The 11,805-nt window shown below is 31.3% G+C and overlaps 1 protein-coding gene across 1 annotated transcript; it reads left to right on the top strand.

Moving 5' to 3' along the window:
• Nucleotides 1-719: 719 nt before the first annotated feature.
• LOC109208778 (cyclin-D3-3-like) lies at nt 720-2,696 on the top strand. Its single transcript, XM_019371930.1, has 4 exons — nt 720-1,435; nt 1,534-1,735; nt 1,978-2,108; nt 2,346-2,696. The coding sequence occupies exons 1-4, from the start codon at nt 965-967 to the stop codon at nt 2,565-2,567; spliced, it is 1,026 nt and encodes a 341-aa protein (XP_019227475.1). The 5' UTR covers nt 720-964; the 3' UTR covers nt 2,568-2,696.
• Nucleotides 2,697-11,805: the final 9,109 nt, after the last annotated feature.

Raw genomic sequence — 11,805 nt, 5'->3', positions numbered from 1 at the left:
GTAACTACTTAGTAGGAAAAGATGTCATTTCTTTTTAGACCGACTAGAAAAGGAAAAGTTTCACATAAATTAATAGTGATGAAGTATATATATATTTGCTTATTTCAAGTTTCAAGTTTTATTATTGAACAAATTGCATTTTTAAGTTCAAAATAAAATATTTGTTAAAATTTTAATCATTTTATATATGTTATTTTTATGTCCCATTTCAAAGATACTTAATTCACGTCGAACCCAATAATGAAGCAAAAACAAATTAAGGAACAGTAATGAAGCAAAAAACAATACTTAATATAGATTAACTTATGTAAAAACAGTGTCGTATATTTAATTAGACACTAAACTTATATATGTTCACGTTATCTACTTACACAAAATCATACTTTTCAGATTAGCTCTTATGAGAGTGTTGAATCAAGGACTTTGTTTATATACCGTTTAAAATATAAATCCTTTTTTTATATTATCGCTGAATTTATTAATTATTATAATAATTTTTTTAAAATAAATATAAATAAATTTACCCTATCAATACATTAAAAACTTGAGAATAATCAATTGGTCCACTCACTTACTAATGTTAAATGTTAAACTATACTTATTCCATTTCTGTTGGGGTCCCAACCTGATTTGTAACAAGCACGAACCTCACGTGTCGAGTTATTATGTCGCATGATATCCCATAATTTTCTTCTATATACTCCTACACAAATAAATCCATAAAAATAAAACATAGCAAAAGCCAACCAGATATCCAAAATAAAAACACAATCTTTCCTCAATATTGTCACTCCCCACTCTCCATTTCTCCACAGTCTCTTTCTTTTGCTCCCTTTAACACTATCAACAAATAAACTGCAGGCTCAGGTGAAGCCACAGAGCTAGAATTTAATTCCTTTATTTAGTTTCTTGAATAGTATGAAGTAAATGAAAACACAAAAAAGCTTCTTCTTCTCAGAAGAAGATGAGTACTCAACCTCATCAAGAAACAGAAAAACTTCCATTTTCATTAGATGCTTTGTACTGTGAAGAAGATGATTTTTTCACCGAGGAAGTAAAGGTAGAAGAAGAAGAAGGAGAGAGTTTTTGCAGTGAAAACATAAACCCTAATCCACATGACTTGATATGGGAAGAGGGAGAGCTAAGCTCTTTATTTTCCAAAGAAACAGAGAATGTAATAAATAATGTAGTTGAGAAAACCCCATCTTTATCTTCAGCAAGAAGAGAAGCTGTTGAATGGATTCTCAAAGTCATTGGTTATTACTCTTTTTCTGCTCAAACTGCATTTCTTGCAGTTAACTACCTTGATAGGTTTCTTTCTAGCTTTGAGTTTCAAAGTCATAAGCCATGGATAAATCAACTTGTTGCTGTAGCTTGTCTTTCTTTAGCTGCAAAAGTTGAGGAGACTGAAGTTCCTCTTCTTCTTGACCTCCAAGTATGTTCCAATAAATATTTTTTTTATAGATCTCATACTATATTTATTACTGATGCTTGTTTATAATGTATGACCATCTTGATTGATTTGGTTTGTAGGTTGAGGATCCAAGATATGTGTTTGAATCTAAAACAGTTCAGAGAATGGAGCTGTTGGTTCTCTCCACACTGGAATGGAAGATGAATCCAGTCACTCCATTTTCATTTCTTGATTACATTACTAGGAGGCTTGGATTGAACAACTGTCTCTGTTGGGAATTTGTGAGGAGATGTGAGAGGGTGCTTCTCTACACAATTACCGGTAAGTATGTTGAAAAGTGTGAACATCTCATTTACGTCGGACATGAAATTGTTATGAGTTAAGCACTTAAAAATTCTCTTTGATAATGTGAGGTGGTTCCAATTTAGGATTGCTCTGATATGATGCAGTTTTATTTATAATTGTTTGATAATCGAATATGCTTTTGTGTACTTAATTATGTCTATGTATATATGGCAATTTTTAATGCTGTCAACTATTTCCTAAATGTTTGTCAATTTCAGATTGCAGATTCATTGGTTACCTTCCTTCTGCTATGGCTTCTGCCACAATGTTGCATGTTATTGATAGGCTACAGCCCTGCATTGGAGAGAAGTACCAAGATCAACTTTTGGACATCCTTGGTATTGTCAAGGTTAGAAATTTTTAATCACTCTTCCTCTTAGCTCCCCACTATATATTTTTAGGTCGCGTTTCTTTGCAGAAATAAAGTATAATATTGCCTGCCATAGACCCTTAATGGTTTGTCCTTTCTCTGGACTCCGCATGTAGCCCGGATCTTAGTGAATCAAGCTGCCCACATTTATATTAGTACATTATTTGGTATGCTGTGATTTTACATTGTAACTAAATAATTTGTGTAATGTAACAGGACAAGGTGGAAGACTGTTATAGGCTAATGCAAGAGGTGGCTACAAACATTGACTTCCATTCAAACAAACGCAAGTTTGGGACTAATTTGCCAGGGAGTCCAACAGGGGTAATGGATGTGTCATTTAGCTCAGATTACTCCAATGACTCATGGTCAGTGGCTACATCAGTTTCTTCTTCTCCAGAGCCATTGTCCAAGAAGACTAGGGAGTCAAGAGAATGACCATTAATTAAATTGATGTCTTTAAATGTTTCCTTAATAGACTAGTGATCATCACTTAGTTTACATATGTATAATGTTCAATAATAGTACTTGTCTCATCTATTTAAGTTCTTGTTCTTCACATGTTAATTTGCTTACCATCTTTACATTTAAACCAAACCCTCTTTTAATTTGAGAATTATTACAGCTAGGTTATGGACCATTTATTGGTACTGTCTGTACTATAGTGGGGCTATGAGATTTGTATCTTATAGGTAAAGATGGTCAGCATTATATCCGAAGGAAAGAAAACTTAAATGAAAAAAAATTGCGGAACGAGTATTAAAAGTAATTTAATGTCCTCTTCTTTATCTTTGTAATATCTTTATTTTTTGAAAGGGAGTTTTGACTTTAATTGATAAAGTTGTTAGAGGTTACGTGTTAGAGCAATAGATTCTTGTGATTTGATCCGTCTTCGAATCGAATCTCACGCATAACGGGAGCTTAGTGCATCAAGTTGCCCTTTTTATCTTTTCTAACTTCTTATTTATTTATGTCAATAGCAGGCTGTTATTATTTCAGTCTCACTTTGTCCATGACCATATTATGAAGTGGAATTTCTTACTCTATTCTGCTTTGTTTTTCAAAATAAAGAAAGAGACGGGTGTGTGGAAAATAATCCAGATTGGGGAAAGAGTGAATTTTGTTCACATCTGGAGGGATGAACATGTTGTCGGCCACTGGCAATTTTTCTAGGGGTTTAGATTTGCAAGTATTTGTTGTTTGACCTCGTTGGAAGAGCTTAGTCTCTTTAGTTTTTTGTTTCTCAATTTCGAGGTCTGAGTAGGACAGTAGTTAAAACTATACAAAAAATTTAAAAAAAATGATTTTAAAAGGTAGTAAAACATTACTCTTACTCCTATCATTTCTTTGGGGTCGAAAATCAGTTATGGTTTTTGGTCACATTAATGTAACAGCTACAAGAATTTAAGGCAGCTATTATGAATGTTTGAAAGAATTCATTAGTAGAAATGCAAGAGTTTAAAAGTTAAATATAATCATATCACTTCTTTGCTAAGGGTTTGTATACAATAGAATGAGCTTTTTTCACTTTTAGTATACATTAGAAACTATTTACATTCGATAGCTGAAAAGGTGTATAAAATTTGTGTAATTTTTATATATAATATACATATGATATATATATATATATATATATATATATATATATATATATATATATATATATATACAAAAATATTCAAGAAATATATATTTTATCGGCTATTATTTTGAGAGTAGTCATACAGTGTCATCTTCCCTAATTTAATCAATAAATAGAGTGAGTTGGAGCTACTGCTCCTTCTGGTCTACTTTAATTGATTTTTTTAGTTGTTATCACACATATTAAGAAATTTAGCTTTTAGCATTAATTAATAATGAAATTGACCATATTAACCATAATTTGTTCTTTAAGAATATAGCAAATATCCCTAGGCTCTTTATTTCAAGGGTAACTTTGGTAAAAAAGAAATTAATTCCTTGTTGATATCTGAAAAATCAATATTTAAGTTACATAATGAAAAACTAAAAAATCAATTAAAATCGGAGGAAGTAATGATTATCTATGATCTAATCATTAAGCAGCGAGTCAAAAACCTAATGTTTAAGTTACATAATGAAGACGTAGTTCATGTATGGAAGATTAATTAAAAAAAAGGGATTAAAGCTAAGTTCACTTTGCACTTGGTGGTGGTAGAAAAGACATCCACAAGAAACCTTGCATGTGCTTTCTTTACCACTTTAATATAAAGAATAGTGGCTTGGCTTTTTTTCTTTTTTAATTATTTCAAAACTAAACAGTAAACACAAAGCCCTAGCAATTTATTTCCAAATGATTAAAATAATTCATCAAATTAGTCAATCTTTCGCATTGAAGTGCCGTGAATATCGGAATCACTATTTTTTAAAATTATATTAGACATTTCATATCTAGCTTATATTGACCCATTCATAACATAGCAATGAACAAGGAGACGGGTGTTTTCCTTTCGTATTTAAATAGTGATTGGACAGACTATATATAGATCTTCTTTTTAGGAGGAATAATTTTCTACTCGTTATTACATTGTTTGAACTATCTCATTTGCAACAACAATAACAAATCCAAAAAATTTCACAAATGGAGTTTACGAAGGATAATGTATACGCAGACTTTACCCGTACCCTGAAAGGTATAGAGGTTAATTCTGATAGACCATCGGTTCAAGAAAGATGAAAAGAAACAATAAAAACAAGCAGTATCAACAACAAAGGCTAGAAAAAATAATAACATTAATCTAAGAACCAAAAAAATAGATGGAAGGAAGCAGTACCAGCAAGTAGTAACAATAACAAAATACTAGGAAACCAAAGCGGAAGATAGTAGAAAAACAACATGTAATACTAGCAATTTAAGAACAAGAACACTACCAGACGAACCCTAATACATTCGATACGGAATAGATATGCGCTCGATTACCTACTAACCTTTTATTCTAATTCTCGACCTCCACACCCTCTTATCAAGGGCCATGTCCTCGGTAAGCTGAAGCTGCATCATGTACTGTCGGATCACCTCTCTTCGATTCTTCTTTGGTCTCCCTCTGCATCTTCTCATAAACCAACCAAAGCCAACCCTCACACTCTTTACTGAAACATAGAACTTCTCCTCTCCACATGCTGGAATTATTTAAGCCTCGCTCCCGCATCTTGTTCCCACGGCGATCACGCCCACCTTTACCCGAGTACCTAATCTGACAACTTAAATTGTTAGTAATATTTGAATATTTATTTATTTTAGGTTTAGGAATAATAGTTAGTATTGTTTGTGAGATGTTTGCATATCTCACAAAAAAAAAGGCTTGATTTTTTATTTAACCTTAAGGTATCTCTCTACTTGTACTGTGATTCGAATTATTTAAAATTTTAACTGGTTAAAAATGAAAATTATTACTAATATTTATTTGTTTATTTTATTTGCAATTCTCATGGCTCATGGCTGGGTGCGATGGAGGTATACAGCTGCCAAGATTTACCATAAGTAAAAAGAGTTGCTCCATGTGAGTTGCATTTTCTCATCTAACTTTTGTACTGATATTCATAAGTTAGTGGGGACAAAAATTAATAGAATATAAACTAAAAAGTAAAAAAAAGATGTAATGAACAGTGACCTAAAAGGCAGGATCGGGATTTAGGAGTATTAAGGAGTGTAAAAGGTGAGCATATTAGAAGATTAAAGGACAATTTGGGATGCAATTAGATTCACCTAAGAAAATAACGCACAAACAAAAAGGGGAAAAAGGTAAAAGAATGTGGAAACTGGGGGGACAATATCTTTTGATTTTGTTTGAGATGTCTTTGTTGGGTACTTTTGTTCATTGCTTTTGGGTGTTTTTGGCTGTCATAAGAGAATAGACTTTAATGTTTTCAACCCCTTAAAAAAAAAAAAAAGAAGAAAAGACAATGATAACAAATGGATTGCAGGGGAGTAGAGAGTTGGTTCCAGTTAATAACTTCTCTTTCTTTTATGGCATTGGCCATTTTTTAAAGACATAATTAGTTTATCATCCTTTTGACCTAATAAATATTAATGTTCAGTCCTAAGCTATTAATAACTCAAGAAAATTGGTACTATGAACAACTTGTACCACATTATTTCCTGGCCAATAATCTTTTGTAAATAAAAACTAACTTACAAGTGAGCTGTTCCATAAAATCATCTCAATTGGAATGTTATTAATGTTGCCTTCACTTTGGTTTTTTAGTTGCACTACCTACGGTTAGTTTTTCGCTTCGATTTTTCAATTAGTTTGCTTGTCATTGCCCTTTTATTTTTCCTGAGCCGAAGATCTACCGAAAACAATCTCTTTGCCTTCTTAAAGGTAGGAATAAGATTTGTGTACGCACTACTTTCCCCAGACCCTACTTATGTTATTAATGTCCACCATCTTCATTTGCTGATATTTCAAGACGACCGTTTGATTAAGCTATTGTTATTAAAGATAGAAAACAAGGGATTGTCTAGTATCAAGTTTTAACAATTGATAGTTTTACTTCTATTAATATATATTTTTTTCCTACGGGGAAATTCGGCATAATTTTCTTTATTTTTCAATTTCAAAGTTTAAATACCTTTTTTTCAAATGTCAACTGTTATTAAAGCGATTACTAAGACATCTTTTTCTATGACAAAGAGATCAATTGTCAATGACATTTCTGCGCGCTTAAAAGAGCCTTTCATTAAATTAATTTAAAATTTATATTAGGGGGTTTTCAAATTATATTTCTTCATTCACTTCTTATTTTCTCCCATGCAAAATGTTATGTTAGGCTCTCATGTGTGGTTAAGGACTATTAACAAATAATATAAGAGAATGAATGTTACTATAGTTTTTTTTTTTTAATAATGTTACTATAGCTTTAATGTACGTTTCAAGGGGAAAAAAAGTAGTTAGCCGAATTCTTGATAGTACATATATAGTTATGAGTACTAATATTTGTATTTTTAAGGAGTGTTTAATACCGACGGCGACAAGAAATTGTTTGGTATTTACTCTGCCGCAAGCTAGCTGTTGTAGACATGGACATTAGCTTATCAAATGGACTTAACAATTTTAGGATATTAATTCTCAATCTTTAACTCTTCTTAAAATTTGGGTCGTACAACACAGAGTGAGAAACCTTTCAATTTAATTCGATCAAATAGGTTTAAGTGATATTTTAAGGTAAGAACATCATAAAAACTCATAACAAAATTGCTAGTGCCGTAAAACATGATGCCTCGAGGATGGTCCTTTTATTTTAAATCGTTTTTATTCTCTGTGACAAAAAACAAAAAGTACTGATACCATGCTGTAAGATAATTTTTTTAATTACAAAAAATATAATTTGTACGAATATCTTTTATATAATTCTATATGTGTAAAGTATATATAGAGAATTAAAATATTATAACCCGTATTGACACAAAAAATGGTGGAGCAAAATCAGGATCAATATAAATCCCTTAGCAACTGGTAAGATGATATATTTATTAATCTTACTGACGCACTACTACAAGCCAATGCACATGTCAATTTTATTACAACTAGAATGTGTGTAAACATTTGACAGTAAAAAATTTCTATGATTTCATTTACCTTTTTCCTTGACAGGTGTGTCATTGGGCTTTTAAAAAAGATACTAAAATAATTTTATTTAGTTTAGTTCCTATCATTTGTAGAATAATAAAAGGTCCCATAAGTCAGAGAGACAGAGTATGAGACCGGCTTTTGAAAATGGTTCCAATTTTCACCTAATCTTCCTTCTTATAGTCTCACCAAAAATTGTGGTTGAAAATATCTTTATATTTTTTTTCCATGAAAAATAATAAGTTGACAAACCTAATATAGTTGATGTCACTAGGTAGTATTTTTCAAACTAGACAAAGTAGCAAATGTAGCTTTCTAACATATTTCCCTCAATCTCTGTCGTCTTCAACTCAAAGCTATAGATCAAATTGAACTTAACATAACAAAACAAAAATTAAAAAAGAAAGAAAACCATGCTATTAAATTAATTAAGCACACGTAACACCATCGTATAGTGATTAATGAAGTGGGTGAAAATCATAAAAGATTAAGTTTTAAATTTCAATAGAGACCAAAAAATTCTAGGTAATTTTTTCTAATATATTTAAGTTTTTGGGTGCTAGGTTACTCAGTACCTGTGTTGGTGGGAGGTAACGAATACTCAATGTTGATTGAGTGTTCATGATACATGCAAGTTGGCCTGAAAATTATCATTATTATTTTAATTAAATTAATATAGTCAACATCGTATATCAAATTTTAATATACTTTTTTTTTTGTTTCTAAATAATTCAGGATGAAAATGATTTCTCTACCCGGAGGGAAAAACCCAGGGCTGCAAAATTATTTATGTAAAGGGCCCATATTCTGCAAAGAATAAGATCTGATTGGAACTGGACTTTCGGAAATATGGAGCATTTCATCTATTTACCATTTTTGCCAGAAATACACACTCTAGGCGTGATTCGAATTATTGTCAAAGGACCCCTCTCAAAATTCTACCATCTTTTTCTTTTTTATTTCTTTGAGGGGATCCTATTTTTGTGCTTTACTAGGATGTAGTATAATATGACATAAATAGCATGACGTAGGATAGCATAACGGTTCAGTCTACTAGTGATATTGTTCTACTTGGGTCTAGGCCCGCACGGTCTAAAACTTGCTTATTTATATACCCAAATATTTATTCTGTATTTTGTCAAAGTGGGATTTGCTTGGTGTCACAATAAAAAAGAATGTCATTGTGGACGAATAAAGATTGTTATCTATTCATGTTTGTTAGTTGAATATATGGTTTAAATTGACTTGCTAAATGATATCCATTTTATAGAGGAATTTCCTCTCTTTCTTTTTCTTTTATTTTTTTCCTTTATCTTTTCAATTTATACCTATTTATGAAATTTAATTTAGGCACACAAAAAGACCAGGCTCACGAGTTGAGAATCCAATGGGCTTTTGGGCTGATGTGGGATTTCTCAGAATGTGCAGGCTTTGAAGTCTCTATCTATGATAAATGCCAAACAAAACATTCAAACTTTGCCCATGTAAAGACAGCCCTGCATCTGGTTTTGTATTTTTCTATGATCTGTGGTGGGTCTTATTAGGACATATCTAGTGAGTCTTTGCTCCATTATTTGTAGCACTGATTTCACAACCCGGGTCTGTACACGTGGTCCACTCCTTTATAGTCCGATATACTTGGATCTTCTAGGGGCACTGCTAAACAAAGATCTCGTTTGGATAAGCTGATTGTAAATAACTCATAAATTTGAAGTGCTGAAAAGTTTTTTCAATGTTAAAATTGATTTTTTAAATAAGCATTTACGTGTTTATATAGGCGTGTTGAAATTGATAATAAGCACTTGATGTGTTTGGTAGAAAATTGTTGATAAGCCGTTCTTTTATTAAATGACTAAAATACCCTTAAAACTTTTTACAAAAGATTATAAAAATATTTCTTTGTAAAGAAAAGGATGAGCAACGAATATGGAATGAATAGAAAGTTAGAAAATTTATTTTGTGAATTAAAAATATTACTAGGGATAAACTAGTAAAATTTTTGGTCAAACTAAAAGTGCTTACAGGCTGAAAAGACATAAGTTGGGGGTGACCAACTTATGACTGATTTTAGCTTATAAGCACTTTGGCTTATAAATACTTTGAGTATTTACCAAACATGTACATAAGCCAAAAGGTGCTTATAAGCCAGTTTGACCAACTTATAAGCTTAGCCAAACACCCTCAAAATAAAAATAGGGGAAAAGAACTATTAATCATTTAATTATAAAATTTTAATCCGTTTACTAAGCATTACTTAGATTACCCGATACTAATATGCCAATAAGCCAATTTTGCGATTCTGTTAACAGATACGATTTGATTTTGAACATCCCTAAAAAGAGCCCTTATTCCAATCACTCTCTTCGTTTTACTTTGTTTGTCATAGTTTTAACTTGACACAAAGTTCAATAAGAAAATAAAGAGTTTTGAAACTTATAATCTTAAATATAACATAACATTTGTATGATTATAAAACTCTTAAAACTTGTAGTACTAAATACATAAATATATCGTTGCATTTGTATGACTATAAAAGCTTCTTATTAAAGAGAGATATACATGAACATGCTATTCATTTTGAATGCACCTATAAAAAAATAGTGCCAAACAAAGTAGAACAAATGAATTAATTGGTAACTAAAGGGAAATACTATACTTCCTCCGTCTGATTTTATGTTATCTTTTAGCGGTCCGGAACCAAAATATGGTTCTTTTGGACTCAAAGTACACAAATAGGTGGTAAAAAAAAGTTACATTTTTATATATAGTGCCACAATACCTGCCGCTATACATTAACGGTAATTGCACCGTTAATGTATAGTGCCATTTATTGTGGCGCTATATGACATGGTCCAGGTATAGTGCCACAATAAGTGGCGCTATACCCCTTTCTTACTTTTGCAATCAATAACAAATCTATAAACAAATTAAATTGCTTCTTCCACAACTTTACTTTTGCTATACCCCTTTGTTACTTTTGATTATTTTCATTCTTCAGTAGATTTGTTATTGATTGCAAAATTAAATTGCTTCTTCATTAATTGCATACATTAATTGATTAAAATGAGATTCTCATACATCTTTTTTTTTTTCGAAAACTTTATGTACTTTACTTTTTTTTTTTAATTTACAACTTCAATAGAATATTGTCGGCGCATTTTTATTTTTATTTTCTAATAAAAGTATAGAATTGAGCAGTCTCGGAAAAATTACTCTCCTACAATCTTCTAAGAATTTTTCTAAAAAATTGTGCTAGACAGTTACTCATCATTATGACATTTAATTTCTTTTAATTAGGTGACTAGTATAGGTAGAAAGCTTTACTTCACTTAATTACCGAAGATCATGTTCCAAACTTTGCAATCAATAAAAAATCTCATTTTAACTTTTGCAGTAAATAAATTAAATTGCTTCTTCATACTGNGGGTAAAAGACTAGGAACAAGAGATGTATTATATTGTACTGGCATCGAAAAATAAAATAAAATAAAAATGAAAAGAGAGACTGAAGGAAAGAAAGAGACCACTTTAATGGCATCAGGAATTGACAAAAGTAACAAAGGGGTATAGCGCCAGTTATTGTGGCGCTATACCTGACCCTGTCACCTTTTGCAGTATAGCGCCACAATAAATGGCGCTATACATTAACGGTGCAGTTACCGTTAATGTATAGCGTCAGGTATTGTGGCACTATATATAAAAATATAACTTTTTTTTTTTACCACCTATTTGTGTACTTTGAGTCCAAAAGAACCACATTTTGGTTCCGGACTCATCTTTTAGTCTGCTACAAAAAGAATATATTTTTTCATATTTAATAACTCTTTAATTCTAACTTCCCATATGAACATATTTAAGACCACAACTTATGAAATCTAGCTGAATTGTACTATTTGACATGATAATAAAAGGATAAGGTGAAAAACTGTAGTACTCACAAAATCCTTAGTGGTAGTAGTAACTTTTAAGAGATGGGCAAGTGGTCCTTAACTGAGAGGTTGATGGGCCAATTGACACCATATGCATCAGTTCTATTCAGAGATGAGACTGTAGCAGTTATCATTTGCCCATTTAAACCAATACTCCAAT

The sequence above is a fragment of the Nicotiana attenuata genome, unplaced genomic scaffold, assembly GCF_001879085.1.
Source record: "Nicotiana attenuata strain UT unplaced genomic scaffold, NIATTr2, whole genome shotgun sequence".
Taxonomy (NCBI): domain Eukaryota; kingdom Viridiplantae; phylum Streptophyta; class Magnoliopsida; order Solanales; family Solanaceae; genus Nicotiana; species Nicotiana attenuata.
Note: the sequence above shows the minus strand (reverse complement) of the source record. Positions and strands in the feature narration are given on the sequence as shown.